The sequence below is a fragment of the Girardinichthys multiradiatus genome, chromosome 20 (assembly GCF_021462225.1).
Source record: "Girardinichthys multiradiatus isolate DD_20200921_A chromosome 20, DD_fGirMul_XY1, whole genome shotgun sequence".
NCBI classification, from domain to species: Eukaryota; Metazoa; Chordata; class Actinopteri; order Cyprinodontiformes; family Goodeidae; genus Girardinichthys; species Girardinichthys multiradiatus.
Window position 1 is genome coordinate 34,097,703 of NC_061812.1, and position 23,565 is coordinate 34,121,267.

At 40.4% G+C, this 23,565-nt stretch overlaps 2 protein-coding genes across 2 annotated transcripts; one reads left to right on the plus strand and one right to left on the minus strand.

The window, feature by feature from the left end:
- The first annotated feature begins 79 nt into the window (after positions 1-79).
- LOC124856628 (iroquois-class homeodomain protein irx-5-like) lies at positions 80-10,341 on the plus strand. The gene is made up of 3 exons (XM_047347289.1): positions 80-2,011; positions 4,019-4,260; positions 7,125-10,341. Exons 1-3 carry the CDS (start codon positions 1,993-1,995, stop codon positions 8,556-8,558), a joined length of 1,695 nt encoding a protein of 564 aa, XP_047203245.1. The 5' UTR covers positions 80-1,992; the 3' UTR covers positions 8,559-10,341.
- A 1,351-nt stretch (positions 10,342-11,692) lies between these two features.
- Positions 11,693-22,200, minus strand: myl9b (myosin, light chain 9b, regulatory). Its single transcript, XM_047347290.1, has 4 exons — positions 22,044-22,200; positions 14,307-14,510; positions 12,622-12,783; positions 11,693-12,509 (listed from the first exon to the last, which is right to left on the minus strand). The coding sequence occupies exons 2-4, from the start codon at positions 14,488-14,490 to the stop codon at positions 12,334-12,336; spliced, it is 522 nt and encodes a 173-aa protein (XP_047203246.1). The 5' UTR covers positions 14,491-14,510; positions 22,044-22,200; the 3' UTR covers positions 11,693-12,333.
- Between the last annotated feature and the right edge of the window lie 1,365 nt (positions 22,201-23,565).

Below are 23,565 nucleotides of genomic sequence, written 5' to 3' on the forward strand. Positions count from 1 at the left end.
ATTCACATTCCTTGTTTTATTTCCACATTCTCCTCATGTTACAGCCACAATTGTTTAATTGGGATTAAAATAATAGGCCAGCAATAACTTATGAGTAATTGGTCATAGGCTCAAACTGACAGACTGAACAAAGGACAAAAGGCCCATAATAACTCCAGAGGAGCAGCAGAGATCCACAGCTCAGGTGGAAGATTCTGTTGACAAGACAGCACTCTAGAAATCTGGATATAATGGAAGTGTGACTAGAAGAAAGCAGAGAAGCAGACATCAGCAAAAAGACACAAGTTCCATTTGCAGTTTGTTCTCAGCCATGTATATTACAGGGTAACAGTTTGAAAGTAAGGCTAAAATGTGGGAAAACGTTAGGTGCTATACGTCTTTGTATGAGCTCTTTGGCTACCGGGATGTTTTTACCACATGGTCAAATTGTGCTTTCTTTGATATGCACCATTTTCTTGAGCTTTTTATACAGTCATGTTTATTTTGTTCTAAAGTATACCAATGAAACGATCTTTTTGGCACATCTTGCTTCCAAACCTTTGGACTGCTGTGCAGGGGACACGACAAACGTGCCAAAAAAAGTGTTCTTGTCAGATGAGACCAAGATTCAATTTTTTTTGGCCAGTCTGCAAAACATGGGGCTGGCATTATGCTGTGGGAATGTTTTTCTTCAGCACAGACTAGAAAGCTGGTCAGAGTTGATGGAAGACAGATTGGACTAAACACAGGACAAAGAAAGAAAACCGGTTAGAGGTTGAAAATTACACTAAACATACAGCTAGAGCTTCAATGAAGGGCTTCAGATCAAAGTATATTTAGGTGTTAACATGGCCCAGTCAAAGTCCAGATGTAAATCCAACTGAAACACTCTCCATCCAGTCTGACTGAGCCATTTTGCCACGTATAGACAAAAATATGAGAAGTGCAAAACTGGTGATTTTCCCCTAAAAGCATTTGCAGCTGACATATGCATGCCACACTTTTCAAACTTTTATTCGCAAAAATGAAAACCATCTTTTTTTTCACCGCATAATTATGCTTTGTGGTTGTAACGAGAAAACGTGAAAAAGTTCAAGAAGCGTAAATTTCTACACCGGGAAATTCATTCTTTCATGTGCAGTTAAAAAAGCATTTAATATATCATTCACATTTAAACAGTTTAACCTCTTGACCAGACTTACTTGTGATTGTCCCTTTTAAGTCTGGAGCAGACTTCTAAAAAGAGTTGGACCAGTAATGGGTTGGATGGATATTCGGTTTAAAAGGAATATCCCAGAATTCTAAGAGTAATTTCTCAGTTTTTTTTTTGCTGTGTTTTTCTTATATTTGCTTCCTTTTACGTCACCTTATTCGAGACATGACTGCTTATTCAACTCATTTTCTATAATTATTGTAACGCCAGTATTAGCACATTGTTACGTAAAATCCCAGGAACCGTTTTCCACAGGCAGGAATACACAGTGCCTTGTTTGCAGAAAAGGTGAAACCCTGCAGCATGTAAGAACTGAATATATGCAGAAAAAAAAAACAGTTTCAACAACCCGCAAACGTTATATTTTGAATGAAAAGCTTATCCCATCACAACAACAAAAGCTAGACCGCTGTCCCGAGCAGCGCCGCGATTGGCTGATGACTCTCCAGGAGCAGCGACCCGGGAACATCATTGGCTGACAGCAGGCGGTGGAGGCGGGAGCACTTCAGCTGCGACTGTCAAGATTGGCAAAGCGCTGGCTGCTGCTGGTGTATGCAGGTAAAAAGAGCAGGCGACAAGTAAAAAAAAAAAAAGACCCGAAAAACCTTCATCCTGGCTGAAAGCGAGGAGTGCAATGGAAACGTGGAAGCTCCTTTATACGATACAGTCTGGCAGGAAAAGGTTTTAAACTCGCGTAAAAATCTGCAACACCTCCAGGAGCCTTAGCGGAAAGTGTCGCTTTGTGAGTAGAAGCAACTTGCCGACAGCTGCGTGTTTTCAAGCGGAGCCATCAACAAAGAATGAAAGCGTTGAAACGAGGTGAGCGCCAATCTGATCGTGTTTTCTAATATACCCCATTACTTTCTTATCCTTCCCAAAACTGCGTCTGCTGGCCCTGTCTGGCTTTTGCCGTGGACGCTTGTCTGGTATGCAGAGGTTTTTGTTGCGAGCAAATGCAGCGTGTGTTTGTGTTTGAATTTGGAGGGACGGCTAGCCAGCTAGTTGTTTTTCTCTCTCTCTCTCCCTCTCTCTCCTGAGGCAGGCGTGCTGTCCATCTGGCGGAGCGACATGCGGGCGGCCGTGCGTTTCGGCCTGCCTCCTTTGTGCGCTCCAGATGGCTCGGTTACCATTTTTGATACACTGCTTTATCACATTAGTCTTGTGTTTATATATATTTTTTCAAATCTTATTTGTAACATCCTGACTGACTGGACATTTTCTACAAAGTTTAGACGACTCTCTTGTCTTAAACTTTATTTTTCAGTCATTTTCCCCCCTACCCACTTGTGGGTCTGTATAAACAAGACGTTGGTTTGTTTGACAGCCGCTGTGATTTACCACACAGCTGCTGCTGATGTGACCTTTGTTTTAAATCTTTGATGTATTATTATTATTATTTTATTCAACTGATCCAGTGCCATTCATTTTGCTGCCTCGGTTTTTAAGATAAAATCCAAATATCAGTTCAGCCCAGCAGTAGAGTCGTGGGATCACGTACAGCACGTTTCTTCAGGCGACTGACCTGACCACATTAAAAGAGCTCTGTGATTTGCGATTATGTCGCTGATGCAAAAGTAGCATTTTCTGTAGTTTTTTTTTATGTCACTTGTTTTCCTCTTTAGAGTCGAGGATCAAGATTTTACACAGGCCCGTGGAGGAGGGAAAAAAAAAAAAAAAAAAAAAACTGCTTTCCGTCTTTGCATGGTCAATAGGTTCCTGGGCCCACTGGCTGCTGTGATGTTGATATGCACACAATCTTCTTTGTGAGGACAGGCGCTGCCCCCGGGGGTCAGGTTTCAACCCAGCTCCCAGAGAAAGACATTTACTGCATTCTGTGGCCCACCCCTTTGGGATCAGGCATGCTCCATTTTGTGGGGAGTTTTTCCTCCTCTGACCCACCATGGATTAGAAGGGGGGGTACAAAAAAAAAAAAGAAAAAAAAAAAGGAGTTTGTTGAACTAGTTTAATGCAAAAATCCCTTTTATTCTCTGTGATAACTGCCATGTTAAATTGTTGCCAATTAGGTTTGGGTGCTTGTTATGTTCCTCACTGTTCTCTCTTGACTTTGGTTACATTGTGTGTGAGTTCTCGTTTTGCTAAATGATACAAATTGCACCGAGAACTGTGCTGATGACTGGAGTCGGCCTATTTTTCAGCCTGATTAGCTCTGACTGCTAGAAATCAGTGGTTGCCACCTGACAACTACCCTCAAAGTTGACCATTAGGTGTTTAAAAATAAATGGAAGCACAGAGAAATAAGAGACTATTTGAACACAAACTGGATATTTCTATGACATATTTCATTATTGCTGCAAGAGAGTGTGAGGGTAGGACTTTCAGAAGATAACATGGAAGCCTGGAACGTATTACAGCAAAGTTCCTCTGTTTAATCTTTTGAGTTTTCAGCTTCTGTCTGTCATGGAACAAGTAAAATTTGGAAATGTTGGCAGGTTTTTGGAAACCTCGGAGTTGGGGTAAGGATTGACATTCTTTAACGAATGCAGACAAATTAGTGTTTAGCAATTCTAGCCAAATATATAATAATAACAATCCTCAACCACGTGAAGTCGCTTTGCTCCCGATATTAGGAATAATCGCTAACGGCAGGAAGTTTTGAAAAATATTTTTCATGCACTGTTATGTCTGCTTAAATTGCAGTTCTTATGGAAATATCAGAATCAAAAAAATATGTCTGAGCAAGTCAAAGCTTCACAAAAGCCACAGATAAAAAAAACTGGTCACGGATGTCGGATCTTCAATCACGACTACTTTTGCATCCAAACAGGTCTAAGGACTCATGTTAAGTTATAAAAAATGTCTTCTCAGCTCTGGAGGATGACCACCATCCCGAGCAGGGCCACTCTTCAGCCATGTCGGACAGCGACGATGGCTCCCCACTCGATCTGTCAGGGAGAGGGATCCTGGGGAAGCGGCGTCGCCGCGGCAACCTGCCCAAGGAGTCGGTTCAGATCCTCCGCAGCTGGCTTTACGAGCATCGCTTTAACGCATACCCGTCGGAGCAGGAGAAGCTCAGCCTTTCAAACCAGACAAAGCTCTCGGTGCTGCAGGTGAGATAATTTTTTTTTGTATGTGTGTGAAGTTTTCAGAACCTGTCAGAGGAAATTACACTTGTGGTACTCTTATTTATGCTCTCTGTTGAGTTTTGTTGTTTGATCCTGACTGAAATTACATCCCCTTGATGATTGCCATAAAGATGGAAGTGAGATGCATTTACCGACAATATATTACGTCACTGAAATGTGTGAAGACAGACTGACGGCAAGGTAATTATGGGATGGTGCTGCAGTCACTAACATTCTCCCATCCTTCTCTTCTTCACTTTGTTGCATCAGTAGTAGACATTTCCTCTTTCCTTCTCAACTACAGACTACAGAGAATACAGAGTAGCAGGAGCCAGCAGCAGTTCCTTGTTATGTAGTCAGTACACTGGAATTCGTTTGGCTGCCTTCTCTGTGGCTCAGCATATTTCAGCTCAGGCCTTCATTATTGCCAGCTGTCTGTGCACTCTCAGCTCTCTCTCTCTCTCTCTTCTCTCTCTCTCTCTCTCTCTCTCTCTCTCTCTCTCTCTCTCTCTCTCTCTCTCTCTCTCTCTCTCTACCAGTAGAGGGAGCAAGAAAGGCTTTGGTAGCAGACTTATGGATAAAGATTTTGATTGCATTTTTAGATCTTGAGGATTGATTTATTTGTAACTTTTATTGTTTTTTACACAGCTTGCAAATGTATTCATCCAGCACATTACAGTCATAAACTTCAGTATATTCTGTGAAGAGTTTTCAGCGTTGTTTACAATTAAAGTTTGGGATGAAGTTGTGGAGAAATTACAAGCAGGGTTACATTATAACATTTGAACATCTGACAGAGGACTCTCTTTGGTCCATCGTCCTAAAATGGAAAGAGTATGGCACAAGTGTGAACGTCTCCAGACAGCTAACCTGAAATTATGAGCAAGGAAGGCATTATTCTGAATCTGGAGGAGGTGTAAAGATCCACAGCTCAGGTGGAACAACCTGTTAGCAAATGCTGACAGTGTTGGCAATGCTTTCCTTTAATCTGACCTTTATGATTCTGATTTGGCACAAGACATGTGGGGGACTCATCCAGTATGGAAGCAAATCGTTACCATATTTCAAATGAAAAAGCATTTTCAGAAAATGCTTTTTCATTTTAAGAATGTGGCTGCATTATTTGACCTATAAATAAAATTAGTAATCAATAATCCTATTTACATTTGCATTTTCTTCTTCACGACTGCACATTTTATGCCATAATCAAAAAGAAAACAAAGCAGACATTGCTTTTTCGTTTTTGTGGCCTGTCCGCAAAGTAGCATTCCGAGCAGCGGGCGCAGCAGAGTGACGTCAGCAGCCGCTCTTCCTCAGCTCCCTGCTGACCGAGCTACCCATCTTGTTCGGTAGGGGGCGCTGTGCACGTCTGCATTGCATTACATTGCAAACGTGCTGAGAAATTGATTGAATTGCAGCAGGGCCGAGCTCAATTGGTGGCAGTGGCAGAACTGGTAGTTCCGGTGGCAGGCTGTGGCATCCTCATGGCCTGGGACATCCAGCGTGTTTTTAAGCATTTATTTATAATTTTCTGTGAGTGACAATTCAGAATAGCCGCTCGTGCTCTATAATAAACCGGCTGTTTGTGCAATAAATCTTCGTCATCCTTTCAACACGTCACACATACACATAGTGCTATTTATGTTCCATGTCAAGTAAATACAATCACCTTATGTTATGGTTCTAAAGCTGTTAAATAATAATCAATAATGAAATCATTATTTAAAGGTAACAGGCTATAACAATAATGACAACCCATTTGCTGATAATCAGCATCAGCTTCCACAAAAACAGCGGCAACCGCATTGGCAAGCTTTTACGGCTGGTCTGGCACCTTCGGGATGCTTTTTCGTTTTCGAGTTCTGGGCAGTACTTCGCGGGCAGACCACGAAAACAAAAAAGCAATGTCTGCTTTGTTTTCTTTTTGATTATGGCATAAAATGTGCAGTCGTGAAGAAGAAAATGCAAATAGGATGATTGATTACTAATTTTATTTATGGGTCAAATAATGCAGCCACATTCTTAAAATGAAAAAGCATTTCTGGAAATGCTTTTTCATTTTCAAATTTTACATTTCAAATTGAATTTTGGTATTTATTTGCTGGGGTACATTTTGAAAAATAAATCTCAAATGTCTTTTTCATTGTAATTTAGTGAAAGAATGAGCAGTCTTGAAGAAGAAAATTAAAATGCAAATAGGATTATTGATAACTAATTTCATTTATGAGTCAAACAATGCAGCCACATTCTTAAAATGAAAAAGCATTTCTGAAAATGTAATAGTGGTGGCAGCATCATTCTGCGAGGATGCTTTTCTTCAGTGGGGACATGGAGGCTGGTCAAAGTTGATATGATGCATGGAGCTCAATGCAAGGTAGTTCTTTATCTTGCAGTTTGGATGCTGGAGCAGCAGGACAACAATGGTAAACATAAAGATAAAGCTGCAGTAGAAAGGTTCAGATAAAAGCATATTTGTGTGTTAGGATGGCCTAATCAATGTCTTGCCCCTCTCTCTCCACCCCATTTCCTGTCAGTTCATGTGGAAATGAGAAAAATAAACACCACTTGTGCTGCAGAAAACATAAAAAAGTGGGTGGTTCTACAAAGTATTGACTAAGGGGCACATCTTCCAGATTATTTGTTAAATAAAACTAAAATCTGTACATCCACTTCCCAATTGTGTTCTACTTGTTCATCTTTCAATTAAAATCCAGATGAAACACATAAACGTTTGGTTTGAATTTGATAAAATGTGTTTATGGGTACAAATATTTTTCAAGACAATGTAAAAGAACTTCTATATAAGTGTTGTTCCACTTCATGTGAGCAATATTTATCTTTTTTCCCAGATCTGCAACTGGTTCATCAACGCCCGCCGCCGCCTTCTCCCTGACCTCCTTCGCAAGGACGGCAAAGATCCCACCAAGTTCACAATCTCCCGTAAGGTTGTCGGTAAAACTGAGGGCCACCAGTCAAACGGAGGCGAAGCCAGCGCTCCTGAAATCAGTGCTTCAGCTCGCTCCTCTCAGCAGCGGCCATCCGTGATCCGCTCTGCCCCTACTTTGGACCTCAGTCTACTGGGAAACACAGCGACGGCCATCCTAACTGGAGCGGGCTACCCAGGAAAGGAGGGGTCTGTGCAGGCACTCATGAAGCTGGACACACAAAGTCTGTTGAGGGAGGCAGATGAAAGGGGCGGCCATTCATCTGGTGCAACGAGCCTAGCAGTAGCAGCAAGCCACTCCAGTGGCCTCCTCAACACGCCTCCCCCGACTCCTCCCGAGCTCTACCCCAGTCAAGACTTCAGTGACCTGAGGCTGCTGGTTGAGGCTGCTCTACAGAGAGCTGCAGAGCAGGACCTACTTAAGGAGGCCCAAAGCGAACGAGCAAAGCCTTTAAATGCCAAACTGGTTGATGCAAACGAAATGGGCCCAACTCCGCCTCCAGAGGAACAGGTCATGGATCCTTCCAGAGTACAGAGTCTGATGGAGAAAGCCATGACTGTTCCAGAGTCAATCAAATCTCCAAGTCCTGAATCTTCAGCAGCTGCTCTACTAGTTCCGGCTCCAGTTTTGCTTTCAGCCTCCAGGTTATCCCCACTACCAGTAAGCAAAGTCATATGGAGCCCCTTAGATAAACACAGTGTCAGAGCATCCAGCCCAAACCCACCTTATCTCATCCCAGCCCACCCACCGACTATAGTGCCAGTTTCTGCCATCGTCCTGGGGCAGCCTGGGTCACAGAAACCTGCTGCCCTCCCAGATGTTAACCCAAAGTTACCTTCAGCTTCTATGTCAGTCTCATCTCCAACCACATGTCCTATAAGTGTATCAAATCCAGCAGGAAGACCAGTCTCCATACAAACACCTACCTCCCAATCACCCACAGGTCCCACCTCAGTGTCCCCCCCAGCAGCAGCAGCTGTCGTGTCTCACTCGACATCTAGAGGCGACCTGCTCCACCTGCCATTCCAAGAACCCCTCTCAATCCCTGTGACAACCCCCAACATGCCGCCTGCTTCATCCTCGGGCTTATCCGCAGCTCCAGGTTCAGCTCCAGCACCAGGCCTGTCTGTGCCAACGGTCCCACCTCTGCTGAGCCTGGCCTCCCACCTTGCTCCTCATACCACAGGGAGCAGTAGTTCAGCCATGGTGCCCAAGGTTTGGAGCATGGTTCACGCCAACACCAGACCGGCCAGTTCACTCCAACTGGTAAAGACCCCCATCAGCGCAGTGTGGGGGTCGCAGCACAACCTCCACACGCTGAGTGAAGCTGTTAACTAGAAGCTGCTGCTGTTTTTTTTTTATGTATAAACCTGGCAGGTATGTTTTATAAGTCTGGACATTTATAGGAGAATGAATTTTGATCAGCCACCCTGAGCTTGGCTTTTACTGTTTACCAGACTGACTCAGATGGAGACTGATTGTTCCTCTAGACACCATTCCTCAATAGATTTTGATGTCATCCTCACAGATTTTCTGGATGTTACAACAATGAACAAGAAGGAAAGTATTCCTGAACTGTACAAAAGTTTACCAGCCTTTCCAGTAGCAGTGCTGGACTTCAGTGAATGTAAAAGAAGACCTCCTCTTATATGAACTATGCTGCCCTTTATGCACAACATTTTCTTAGAGTTCTTTAGTTGTGCATTTAAGATGATTATGTTTTTCTTTTTTAGATCGGTCTGTTTATTCTGACATGGTTCCCTGTTTTTTTATTTTTCTCCCCTACATTTGGAAAGCTGAGCCGCAGAAAAATCCAATAGACCACATCTAACTGAATAACTCCCTTCAATCTCCGTTGTCCTTCTAAGCCGAGTGACTTTATGTATCATTCATCTTAACTGCTCTGTGGATACCCTCGACCCCAATGCATCGCTAATTCTTCTCCGTTAGAAAGTTTTGTGCATTTTCTGTTTCCAATTAAAGCAGGTGCTTAGGTTGCATTCTGTTGGAACCCTTCATGAGCTTGACCTTCATTTGGAGACTAGATGTATTACCCAGAGTATCCTGATGTTTGTGAGGCCTTAGTTTCTATTTCTCAGATCTGAATGCTGTAGAGAAAATGGTTAATTCATAGAGGTTCTTGACGAAGCAATTGTAGCACATTTCTTTTGTACGTTTTAAACAAGAAAAGTGTAGTTTTTCCTCATCTGATTGTTTAAAAAATGGTTCCTATAGAGTTTCTGCCAATCCATGAATCTGTAGTTTCTGTGAAACTTTTACCTGGACGCATTGGTAGATGTGAGTGTGTGTGGGAGTTTGGCAGAAGGCTGAGCTCCTTTTTGGTCAATGCTGTAGCACAAATGCCAGTTAATGTATACCAGGTCACAAAGCTGTGTTTAGTTCTGTTCTGTTGTGTAGATGTGCGTGGTTGTGCATTGGAGAAGGAAGTCTGTTTGGGTCTCATCGATGCCAAGCAATGGACACCGCAGCCATTCCAAGAAAACCTCCAAACTTCGCTCCCACATTTTAGCCTTTTCTGTTTTTGTTCACATCCTCACTGCGGCCACTCTGTGCCACAAGATTAAGGTGAATGTCTGTTTTTTGTTGCAGAAGAAGAGTAGAGCGGTGTTCATTTATACCTCAAGTTCACACTACCATAAGTTATGATTTCATTTTTCAGACTACAGAAATACACTGTGATGATGCCTTCGAGGTCATAATACTGGGAAAGGCTGGCTAAGGTTTTAGATGATAAGGTTTTTAGATGTAAGCTAACACTTCTGAGAAAAAAATGTGCTAATGTAAATATGTTAATGGTCAAGGTTTTATTTTTTTGGTTCATATTAACTAGCATGAGCTAAGTCTCAAAAAGTAGTTTGTGTCCAACCAAATGCATTCTGAACGTTCCTTTTTCCATTTGACAAATTATGACTCCAGGCAGTGTGACTGGCTGCTGTGCCTTAAGCCTTTGAATGAGGGATGATGTCCCCATTTTCTTTTTTTTTTCTTTTTTAAAAGTATGTGTTAAAACTCAATAGTCTGTGCAATATATGCCTTAAACTTTAAATGTCTGTTTTTGTATGAACATTTCAAAGAAATAAAGGTTACATTTTTTCATATATAGATGTCATTTGATTAATTGTAAAGATATTAAAGTATATTTGTGACCACTGGGTGGGGGGGGGGGATCTTTTACTTTGCTGCCACAAACCATAACTGCTTGAGCCTAGTTATATGAAAGGGCCTGGTTTACCTTTCATGACTTACCCTTAAGTTTTTACTATCTTGAAAATGATGACCAGTGTCAGTTGGGTGTATAAAGTCTTTAAAAAAACATCCTTTGTTGTAGTACCAGTGTCTCACGCCGAAATTTCTCCAGGAGTACACTTTAGATGTCTGTCAACAAGGCAAGTAGCTTTGTAATTTCTTACAGATTAATACATATATCTGCCTTACTTCAATGGTGCGTTCTTTTCTTTCCCCGTTTCATAGCTAAGAGAAATTGGCCTTTTTCATGTCGGATTCAATCCAGAGAAACAAAGTCGTAGATTACCGACATATTAAATACATTACAAAGATGATTTTTGCGGTTAGTTCACAAGTTGTTGGAAGTCCCACCAGTAATTTTTATTAAGTTACTACTTTATGCATTTCTACTAAACCATGTACTCAAAAACTTGATTTTCTTTCTTCACCAGGGTTGCCATAATGTCTTTTCTATAGAATGACCATCTGAAAACATTTTGTTATAAATCCCATGATTAAAATGGGATTTATTTTCTCTACTTAAAGGTACTCAAAAGGTTGTTTTTTTTTAAAAAGTTTTGTCTGTTATATAACCCTCTAATATAGTTTCTAGAGAACACTTTGCTCAGTGATGTGAACAAGTAAATGTATGGAGATCTGTTTATCACCTCAAGATGATTGTGCTTAAGAGATTTAAAAATAATGTAGTCACACTAAGTGCTACACATAATTAAAATTTGATTCGTGCAATTCTGAGACCTCCCAACTCAAGGCTTGCGCTCTCCTTAAAAGCCTGCTGTATTTAATTTTTTATCTACTTTAAGCCCTCTGGTGGACGATCTAAGTAGTACAGGTAGCGAGTGCCAGATGCTTGCTGATGAACAGTTTATGGATTCCTTTTTTTTTTTTTTTTAAATACAGGAAATAATGCCTAAAATATCAAACATTTCAAAAATAATCAATACTGATACTTTAGGTAAACCGTTTAGTGGATTTAATATTTTTTACTTTAAACACCAAAATGCATATGCATTTTTTTCAAACTTTAAATTTGTAAATTGTCAATATAGAATTTCTCAGTGAAAAAAAAGACATCAATATTTAGACATTTTGAAGGATCTAAAAGAGTTTCATCTTCAAACTATGGAATCTGGATATTATTTCTTATAACAGACTTTAAAACACTAAACATGTAGAATAAATGAAACACTTTAATTTGCTGCAGGCATGGTCCACTTACTACAGGAGCTGTAGTGTACTTTATTAGCCTGAGCAGGTTCATGACTGAATTCCTTCTACAGCAGACACATGTGATCCCTCAACCAATACAACCAGCTGATGAAGCCAAGCATCAGCCTCTCCACTTCAACCATTTTACCAGGAGGAGATTCTCACCTCTTGATCGTCAAAAACAAACACAGTAAGAGTTGTTTCTGTTTTTTCAAACATACAAGGATACAAATACAACAGAAAGGGGCCAGAAAGAGGCAGTGCTTGAGCAAATGTGAAAGCAAACATGCAGGCAGGGGTAAACATTGCTGGTAGCACTGAAGCTAAAAGTCCAAACAGTCCCAGCACGCACAAAGACACACAGGGGTGCTTAATGCATCTCAAAGGTCTTAATAGGTTCCCTATAAATACCAGACAAAGTGCACTTAATGTAGTTGGAACTGAAAGGAGTGTGTTGAAGAACATGATTCAATCCTTGATTGACATGTTTACCATCAAATGTACAAGAAAATACTTTGTTACAATTTAAGTACATTTATAAAGCAATTTGTCTCATAATATACAGGGGTAAAGTTAGGGATCGGTGGAAATCTGATGTTGCATGTGAGCAGGAGCCGGGAAGCAGTGTTTTTTTCCTCTATTCATCGTCCTTTTCCTTCGCACCGTGTTTGAGGATGCGAGTGAATTCTGCGTAGTTGAAATTGCCCTTCTTGTCAATTGGCGCCTCACGGAACAGCTCGTCCACCTCTTCATCTGTGAAGCGATCGCCCATGGTGGTCAGCAGCTCTCGCAAGTGATCCTCGTGGATAACCCCTAATTGAGCAGATGACATCCACTGAGTGACCAAATACAGCTCCATGCACTTAAAATGCCACCAACAAGACTTCTATGCATGATGTGGATCTTTGTTCATATGCAGACTCACCAGATCCCTCCTCATCAAAGCAAGCGAAGGCGTTGCGAATGACATCCTCGGGGTCTGTCCCGTTGAGCCTCTCTCCAAACATTGTGAGGAACATGGTGAAGTTAATGGACCCTGGAGCCTCGTTCATCATGTCCTCGAGGTATTCATCAGATGGATTCTTACCTGTGGAACAGCAACACTGTTGCATTATTTTCCATGCTTTGCTAAGCTTTTTTTCTTCCTTTGTCACTTTACAACCTGAAACTTGAAATTGTATTATTGAGATTTTATGTGAAATATCTTTGCATAATTGTAAAGTAGAAGGAAAAATCATACATGGTTTTCAGCCTGTTCTACAAATTAAAATCTGTCGTTTGTATTTGCAACTATAGCTGCAAAACGTTTGTGTTACGTCTCTCCCAGCTTTGCACATCTAGAGTGTAATCTTCTTCTTTGCAAAGTGGTTCAAGTTCAGTCAGACTGGATGGAGAGGGATTGTGTGAGCATTAGTTGTATTGTCTGCCTCAGATTTTCCATTGGATTTTAGTTTTGAACGTTGACTTGGTTGTTCTAACACAGATATCCTTGGATCCAAACCATTCCTTACTAGCTCTGGCTGTATGTTATAAGCACGTTATCCTGATGAAAGATTAACTTCTGCCCAAGTTTAAGTGTTGCAGTGGAGTTGCACAGGTTTTCTTTGAGGATTATCCTGTTCTCAGGAAAGCATTAGGCTTCCCCCACTGTGTTTCACCATGGGAATTTGTGAGTTCAGGGGGCTTTCTTAATGTTGGTTTAGCAAACACTGCATTTTGATAGTTTGTCAAAAAGTTAAATTTTGGTCTCATCTAAAAAGGGCACCTTCTAGTACATGGTTACTGTTTCCTCTTCATAGCTAGTAGCAAACTGCAGAAAGGACATGTTTTCTTTCAACAATGGCTCTCTTTTTTTCCAGATAAAAGGGCAGATTTGTGGAGTGCAGGACTAATAGTTGTTGGCCAAATCTCCCACCTGAGCAGCAAATCTCTAGCTCCTTCAGGGTTACAATGTGCTCTCATTAGTCCTTCCCATGCATTGCACCTATAAGTTTAGGTGGATGGCTATGTCTTAGTAGGTTCCCTGACCTGTTTGCTGTGTTCCTTGGTCTTAACGAAGCCGTTTGTTCCACTGAGGTCTTTAGAGAACAGCTGCATTATAGCCAAGAAGTTACACACCAGAGGATTCTATTGACTAATTAGGCGAGTTTGGGGGTGTCAGAATAAGGGTTGCTAACAAATACACAGCACACCTCTCTTATTTATATTCCAGTATGATTTTGAAGACATACTTCCAGAAACTTCCATGTCACATTTATGCAATACTTTGTGTAGGTTTATCTCATCAATTCTCAATAAAAACACTGGCATTATTCGTTCCAATACCAAAATCTTTAAGTGTTATGAATACGTTTGCAAGGCACTACACAGACACATCCCTGATGTGCAAAAGTCGTCCCTGTATGTGAGAAATGGAGAAAAATGCACCAACTTCACTGACATTTGACCCAAAAATACTTTTAAAATAGAAGCTACCGAAAAACAAGAAAGAGTAGGAAAAAATTTATTATTTTTGTACCACATCTGTGAAACTTTTCAATTGATATTTTGTTCTCGTCAGCAAACATTGACCAAATAAAATGTAGGTTTTTTTTGTTTTGTTTTTTTTACCCATCGAGGCCAACATGTCATGCAGATCCTCTTTGTCGATGAAACCGTCTCTGTTCTGGTCGATCATGTTAAAGGCCTCTTTGAACTCCTGGATCTGGGACTGGTCAAACATGGCAAAGACATTGGAGGTGGCCCTCTGTGGCCGCTTCTTGGTGGTCTTTCCCTTGGCACGTTTGCTAGACATGGTGGCGGCTCGACTGGGATCTGTGCACAGATACACATAGGTCAGTTTAAGATTGGAGTTAGATAAACATTTACCAACATAAACACAGCTTTACATGAAAGGCATCAATGCACAAATGAAGCTGGTTTAGAGTGTATATTATACACCAAGTAGAAGCAGCTCTTCCTTAAAAGTACATCATCTCTTGCTTGTGCTTACAGGTGAATCTTTTCCATCTAATCTCTATTGAGAGAAGTGCATTCTCCATGAAATGGCAGGCACATTGATGGGTGTGAAAATGACATGTCAGTGCAGCACACACCTCAACTAACCCCAGATTGGTCCAAAATTAGACCCGTCACTCATGTTAAGGTCTATGAAGATTTGCAGTTCATCTGTGTGTGTATTTGTGCAGGAAGGAGCAGGTAAATGAGGACAATTAGTCACAGAAGAATGACATCATGTCTAGATAAGAACTGAGGTGATGTAATGCTGCATGTTACTAATGCGCACGTGTCTTTACTGTAATAAAGATTTTTTTAAATCTTAAGTCTTCTCAAACTTGTCCGTCTTTCTCTAAAATAATTACTGCATATGGACTAAAGAGGTCTGAAAGACTTGAAAACTGCGTTTTTAAAAATGGATATTATCCATGTCTTCATGAATTACCAAAAATATGAGCATAAGCCAAGTATTCATTGGTGATTACAAAAGGTTTTCACAATCTTGCCATTTGATTATCTGCAAAAATGCACAAACAATTTCCTTCCCAGAATCCCACAAATAATATAATGCATTACTCACACTATAGGTTTCATTTCAAAGAGGGCTACATGAAGAGTTCATGTTACATCGAATTATAGTTCTGTAGTGTTTATGCTGAGAAAGACAAAGAATCTTTTTTCCCATTAGTCAAAATGAAACCGGGTTCCTTCTTGTCTGATTGAGGTGTAATGATGCTTGATTGGGGTGTACTGAGACATTATGACAACTGGCGTGTGATGCGAATAACACTGGTCATCTTTTCATCATTACACAATATCCGAAATTGTCCAAGAGCAAGGAAGGTACAGTGGTAAAGTGGTCACAGGGTGTGATCTAACAGATGAGCCACTGTGCTTCAAAATGGTGAAGAGGTTAATGCGTATTCTGACATTTGACTATTGTTTTGTGTACTGAGCTGCATAGTCAGGGTCAGTAATGGTTTGACAGAGTGGTGCTCCCACCAATTTGCTAACCCCTTTTCACCACATCTTTATTCTACTTGGTCTCTGTATGTGACACTGTTGTATTTATGGGGGAAATAATAAAGATGAATTACTGTGCATGTCAGGCACCAGAGAAAAAAAAAAGTGAACGGTTTTTTTCTGCCTTTTATCACTCTAGGTTAAAGATACATTTTTTATTATCATTTTTATATATACAAATTAACGCACCTGTATCTCCTTGCAGCTTTTATAGCCAATGCAAATGCGGTGCGTCAGCCCAGTTTATGATCCTAATGAAAAACTTAACTGATCTGAAGTTTACATAAAGATAGTATGGACCTCTATGTTTGCCTTCCTTCTATATGGATGCAATGAAGAAAAGAGGGGCCTTTACTGCAGTGCGAGACAGTTAACAGACACGTGCACAGCAAAGAAACAATAAAATCCCATTTCATGGTATTATACATAATTCATTGTAGTTATCATTTTCATTACACATTTAGGTTTTGGTGATGTAATGTTCAAATTAATGGTAAATTCTAGTAACATTAGCTGTGTTTTGGTAACATGTTGAATCTGATTTTGGTCAGATTGTAACAAACGATTTCGTTCAGCCAACTGCTATCGCCATGCGTGTTTAAACATGGAGGACAAATCGGATGACTTCATGAAAGAAACGGAAGGTTGATTGTTAGTCGCGATTCAACCACCACCCAGAGGGGGTGTCTGATGTCAAACTGCATCCTTATGTTTGTTTGGTATTATGAAAAAAAAAAAGGTTTTTCTGTTTTAAAATTCTGTTTAAATTGTTTTAGAACTGAATAAACTTTTTGTATTTCTTTCAGTTAGTAAAATATAAATTAAAAAAATATTGTCAGTATTGCAAACAGTCTAAAGTCTATAAAAAAAGCATTACAGATAAAAGCTAACTTGAGTGAATAAAATAATTTGATTAAAAACTATCCTAAAACTTGAAAATACATTTTATTTAAGAACATTTAAAAAATGGTTAAGTCATAACTTCATTTATTTATTCATTCTTGAATGAATGAATAAATCATAACTTGTTTAGGTTTATTCTACTCAAATATTGATTAAAATATATCAAAATAAAATGTAAGCAGCTTTATTGGTTAAATTCTGTCTGTTTCATCAGTGTCGGATCAGTCTTAACAGATTTCTTTCTACAACGTGGATGACCCACTGTCTATGCTTGCCAGCTAATTAAAGAAACACCAAAAGGTGTGCACTTCTGGCCCCAGGCCATCCTTTCATAACCTCACAATCACACAGGAAGCTGAAAACAAAACTACTAAGAAGCATGACAAGGTTTCAAGGAGAGAGGAATTCCTCTGTCCATTTCATGCTTTTCCCTCCATTCTTGTTTGAAGTCTTTTCACAACACTTCATCCAGTGCAAATACTTGCTCGAACAAAATGGTTCCAAAGAAGACTCATTGGAGACATTCCTGCTTCTTTTAAGAAACAGAGGAGTTTCTAAACCAGACTTTAGAGAGGGCCCAAAGGGACAGCTGCTCTGGGCTCCTAGGTTTTTTGGAGGGCCACACTTTTTCTTAAATAAGTTTCTCAAAAACAATATTTTTTATAAGAATCTGATGAGGCGAGTTGTTTTTATATGTTGGATTTATATATACAGGTCCTTCTCAAAATATTAGCATATTGTGATAAAGTTCATTATTTTCCATAATGTAATGATGAAAATTTAACATTCATATATTTTAGATTCATTGCACACTAACTGAAATATGTCAGGTCTTTTATTGTCTTAATACGGATGATTTTGGCATACAGCTCATGAAAACCCAAAATTCCTATCTCACAAAATTAGCATATCATTAAAAGGGTCTCTAAACGAGCTATGAACCTAATCATCTGAATCAACGAGTTAACTCTAAACACCTGCAAAAGATTCCTGAGGCCTTTAAAACTCCCAGCCTGGTTCATCACTCAAAACCCCAATCATGGGTAAGACTGCCGACCTGACTGCTGTCCAGAAGGCCACTATTGACACCCTCAAGCAAGAGGGTAAGACACAGAAAGAAATTTCTGAACGAATAGGCTGTTCCCAGAGTGCTGTATCAAGGCACCTCAGTGGGAAGTCTGTGGGAAGGAAAAAGTGTGGCAGAAAACGCTGCACAACGAGAAGAGGTGACCGGACCCTGAGGAAGATTGTGGAGAAGGGCCGATTCCAGACCTTGGGGGACCTGCGGAAGCAGTGGACTGAGTCTGGAGTAGAAACATCCAGAGCCACCGTGCACAGGCATGTGCAGGAAATGGGCTACAGGTGCCACATTCCCCAGGTCAAGCCACTTTTGAACCAGAAACAGCGGCAGAAGCGCCTGACCTGGGCTACAGAGAAGCAGCACTGGACTGTTGCTCAGTGGTCCAAAGTACTTTTTTCGGATGAAAGCAAATTCTGCATGTCATTCGGAAATCAAGGTGCCAGAGTCTGGAGGAAGACTGGGGAGAAGGAAATGCCAAAATGCCAGAAGTCCAGTGTCAAGTACCCACAGTCAGTGATGGTCTGGGGTGCCGTGTCAGCTGCTGGTGTTGGTCCACTGTGTTTTATCAAGGGCAGGGTCAATGCAGCTAGCTATCAGGAGATTTTGGAGCACTTCATGCTTCCATCTGCTGAAAAGCTTTATGGAGATGAAGATTTCATTTTTCAGCACGACCTGGTACCTGCTCACAGTGCCAAAACCACTGGTAAATGGTTTACTGACCATGGTATCACTGTGCTCAATTGGCCTGCCAACTCTCCTGACCTGAACCCCATAGAGAATCTGTGGGATATTGTGAAGAGAACGTTAAGAGACTCAAGACCCAACACTCTGGATGAGCTAAAGGCCGCTATCGAAGCATCCTGGACCTCCATAAGACCTCAGCAGTGCCACAGGCTGATTGCCTCCATGCCACGCCGCATTGAAGCAGTCATTTCTGCCAAAGGATTCCCGACCAAGTATTGTGTGCATAACTGTACATGATTATTTGAAGGTTGATGTTTTTTGTATTAAAAACACTTTTCTTTTATTGGTCGGATGAAATATGCTAATTTTGTGAGATAGGAATTTTGGGTTTTCATGAGCTGTATGCCAAAATCATCCGTATTAAGACAATAAAAGACCTGAAATATTTTAGTTAGTGTGCAATGAATCTAAAATATATGAATGTTAAATTTTCATCATGACATTATGGAAAATAATGAACTTTATCACAATATGCTAATATTTTGAGAAGGACCTGTAGATAATCAACTATTATAGCCCCACTTCAAGCCCAAGCACATTAGACTAGGAGCTTTTAGTAGGTCCTAGATTCCTCCCTTGCTTTTGGTGCAGTTCAGAGACTGCATAACGCCACTAAATTCAGGCCTAGCATATTAAACATTAAACCATCTTCTATACCTGCTTCTTCCATACTGGTCACAATTCAATTCAGTTTTATTTATATAGCACCAATTCACAACACATGTCGTCTCAAGGCACTTCACAACAGTCAGGTACATACATTCCAATTAATCCTAACCATTGAACAGTGCAGTCAGAGTTAGTTATTTATTCAAATTGGATAAAAGGTTTTTCTGTCTAAGGAAACCCAGCAGATTGCATCCAGTCAGTGACTTGCAGCATTCGCAGGGGAGCTGGTGTCCATCTCCAGCAGTCTGTGGGCGAGAGGCAAGGTACACCCTGGACATGTTGCCAATCCATCGCAGGGCGACACAGAGACATACAGGGACATACATGTGCACATCCATTTACACCTAAGGGCAATTTAGAGAGACCAATTAACCTAACACTCATGTTTTTAGACTGGGAGAAAGCCGGAGTACCCAGGGAGAACACACGCATGCACGGTGAGACCATGCAAACATGCAGAAAGACCCCCGGCTAGGAGTTGAACCCAGGACCTTCTTGCTGCAAGGCAACAGTGCTACCAACTGTGCCACCGTACAGGCCAGCATTCCCCCATCTATATTAATAATGCTGAGATGGAGCAGGTGAGCAGCTTTAAGTTCCTTGGCGTTCACATCACTGAGGACTTATCCTGGACAGTACATGCAGACACTGTGGTCAAGAAAGCCGGAGACTCTACTTCCTGAGAAGGCTGAGGAAGTTCGGTATGAACACAAGGATCCTCACAAACTTCTACAGGTGCATTTATTGAATGCCTGTGACGGGCTGTATCACAGTGTGGTACCTGAACTGAACTACCGTCAGACGGAAAGCACTACAGAGGGTGGTGCAGACGGCATAGGCCATCACTGGCAGCAGTCTCTACCCCATTCTGGACATTTATTGCAGCCGGTGTCTGCGTAAAACACATAGCATCATGAAGGACCACACTCACCCAGCAGAAAGACTTTTCCATCTGCTACTTTCTGACAGTTATTATCCACAAGCTGTCAGACTACTGTACTCTGGACAATATTACAGCACCAAACCACATTAGTGACACCTTATTAGCTTACTGCTGCTGCACGATGTGTACTTCATTTTTTATTTTTGAAATTGCACACCATTAGTGCTTTTGTTTTTATATTGAGTTGAACGGTTCTTCTTATCCCAAGCATTTAATTACATTGTTGACTGTGTGTTAACCTGCGAATGACAAATAAACTGATACAGGAGATATAAGAAACTCTTTTGAAAGGACAAATACAAAGATTGCTTCAGAAATACTTAGCCTACAAACACTGATGGTGATATGCTCCTATCAATCTATTGTAACCTGTATGAATAAAATAAACTGAAATAAATAAGGCATCAAAACTGACTCAAGTCCAAGGGCCCACATCCTACCAAATCTGGCCCTGCCTGAAAAGCTTATAGCAATTTGGTTCCACATTAGCTTGTCTGATATTCAGTCAACGTACACCTTCAGAAGAAAAGCATTAAGGCAAAATTTCATGACATCCAACACCTTCTTGATCTGAGTATTTGTGACAATTATTTTCTTAAAATCTGGCTGTATCCAATAAATATATTTTACACATTATGTGAAATACAAAATGCTCTTTAGATGTCTGGTGTCAATATGCTTTTATGACCGATATGGAACTCAAATTTTGTTTTGACAAAATTGTGAATAACAAGGTAACGTTTTACTTTCTAATAAACTTAAAATTGAAAAACAAAAAACAGTTTTCTGACAATTATTTCATGAAACAGGCTTTAAATGGTTAAGGTTTGGTCACACTGTATACATATTTTCTCCAGGTTTCAGTTCATCTAGTTTAAGACTTTATAACACCCTTTTAATACTGTTTAAATGTAAGATCTGCATAAATTACAAAGAAGAAAATTAATGAAGGACGTCAACTTAAATGATATTTACCTAGTAACTTAAGAAAATGTTTTGTTGGTGTTTTCTGACTTTGACATGCAGCGTTCATAATGGTTACTTAACAAGATCCCTGTTTTTAACACAAACCTTGTTAGATACACTAAGAGCAAGTAGTAGTTTTATTTGAATTGCCTTAACATACAGTAGACGTCGTTTGGCAGAAACAGGGCAGTTAAAAAGTAGCTTATTGAAGAAACAATAAAAGTAACCAAAGCACTAATTTAAGACAGAATAAAATATATCAATACCAAGTTTCCCAAAAACTAGGCATATTTAAAACTTTAAGCCCTAAGATTGAGATCACGGAATTTAAGATTTTTTCGGATCCTGCAGAAACCCTGGTATAGTATTGTAGCAATGGACAACTGAACGTTCAATGATTCAACTAGCATTAAAAGATTTTAATATTTATTTAATATTAGCAGTGGCAGTATGGCAGAATCACCCCAGCTTGGTTTGTACTGACAGAAATGTTTGTTCTGTGTCCATCAATTAATCTTTCCTTTCATTTGAAGTGGGCTAAAACAAAGCTCCCCTGTCCCTTAATCCAATGGGAACACTCAGGCTGTCATCTCTCTCCATCTCTCACCAACTTTGAGTCATGTAGGTCAGCCAGTGCTGAAGTGCGAGGACTCAAAGGCCAAAGGTCACACATACCAAGAACCGGCAGAGTGAAGGCTCCAACAACAGACCGCATCCCAGGTGTGCAGAGATAGGCTAAACCAGTCTGCTGCATTTAGAGGTTCCTGTGATGAATTAGTCTTTAGGGTAGAGATGAATGTAACCCCGCATGCTCACAGTTCAACAGGCTCGAGATGAACACCCCGTTAGTCTCCTTTGATTGATGCAACTCTCCACAAATATTCACTTTAGAAGCTCAGTGTAACTCTATCCTCACCTCAGCTCTGACTCCAGAGATCCTACCTCACCAATCCAGCTCAAATAAACTAAATAAAAGCGACATTGATGCTCTTAAACACTCACAACCAACTTTTAGTCTCACCTTGGCTTCAAGCTGAAAATGAGTCTTTAAAACTCCTTGCGAGCAGACCCGTTACTGCAGAGGGAAAGGAAGAAACTGGTCCAGCTGAAAAGTTTGCTCAAAGAATCAAACTCGCCTGGTGAGACGACGCCCCTTTCCCTGCCCCAGCCAATGACGAGAGCCGCCTGTCCACTACAGAAACACCCCAGGACCAGACCATTTGTCCATACAAGGCAAAGGAATGCGAAGGCTGCAGCCTAGCTGATGCCGATGTCGCTCTTTGTTTGGGGAAAAGGCAGAAATGAAATGACAGGCACTACGATAAGGCTGCCTTATTTAGAGAAAGGAGTCTAAACAATTAGTGGCTGGAGATGGTGGAAACATACTGGGGGAGAGAGGGAGGTGTGAGGAAACCCAGGCTTACGTTTCAGTTGGAACAATACTGTTTCCTTAAATAGGCAATGAGGCTGCGCGAACACCTGAAACGACGTTATCTAGAAATGATCTCCTAATGAAATTATGATATTTTTATTCCTGGGATTAATAAAATATCTAGTTTAATCTAATCTGATGTAACCATATAATTTTAAGTTTTAAAACAGCTGTCTTTCACAGTTTTTGTTTTATGCATTTTCGCATTTTTACTATTCGTTTCAGAAAAGAATCGTCTAACAAGTGAACTACTTGAGTATGTCTTATAGTATTTAATAAGAAATTATTTAGCTAGCTTCTGGCAAATATAACCTGCCCTTTTTTAAATGTACTCCTAACCTATAAATAACCCCGCCTCTCGCCCATAGACTGCTGGAGTTAGGCACCAGCAACACCCGCGACCCACTATGGAATAAGCGGTAGAAAATGACTGACTGACTGACCTATAAATAATCTCTGCATTTATATTTTAACAAAATTCCACCAAAATTACAATATCATGTATTTCAATCAATAAAAGAGTGATACGTTCAGGGTCCTCCAGCAGGCTTGGTGCAGTAACGCCATCTACTGGGCTAAATTGGCCATCAATTTTAAATTCGGCAAACTTTGTGAGGAAAACGCCTTATTAAAATGACTAACGCAAAATATGACAAAAATAGACGTGGATTGCGGGTGTTTTTGTTGTTGTTGTTGTTGTTGTTTTTAACACCAATTTTATGACAGCATGCCAATTGTCTTATCGTGATTATTAAACGTTTAGAAACACAAATAGTTGCTAAACGTTGTGGCGTATAAGCATGACTAATCCATGTCCACTAATCTAAGCACTGGGTGTTGCTTTGTCAAGTGAGCTTTGTGATTTTTCTTTTTTATTTCATCTTGCGAATGATTTGTTTTGCAACTTCCCACAAGGATTGTGCCACGTAGCAGCAGCTATTTATTTATTTAATACTTGCTTAAAGGTCTTTATTTTCAAAAAAGTACTTTTAGTCTGACAAACGAGCCTGATCAGAATGCATATTTCAATTTACTTAGAGGCGCTTGTAGTCAGACCCTTCAAATATGACTGATTTAATCCATAGACTGATTTTTCTTCCCTGGCACAATG

What these genes read in the sequence shown, in the direction of transcription:
- myl9b (XM_047347290.1), bottom strand. Translation starts at nt 14,490, where the DNA reads ATGTCTAGCAAACGTGCCAAGGGAAAGACCACCAAGAAGCGGCCACAG. An exon ending in TGACATGTTGGCCTCGATGG is followed by an intron (nt 12,784 to 14,306) that starts GTAAAAAAAACA and finishes GCTGTTCCACAG; the next exon opens with GTAAGAATCCATCTGATGAA. An exon ending in CTTTGATGAGGAGGGATCTG is followed by an intron (nt 12,510 to 12,621) that starts GTGAGTCTGCAT and finishes CTGCTCAATTAG; the next exon opens with GGGTTATCCACGAGGATCAC.
- LOC124856628 (XM_047347289.1), top strand. An exon ending in CAAAGCTCTCGGTGCTGCAG is followed by an intron (nt 4,261 to 7,124) that starts GTGAGATAATTT and finishes CTTTTTTCCCAG; the next exon opens with ATCTGCAACTGGTTCATCAA.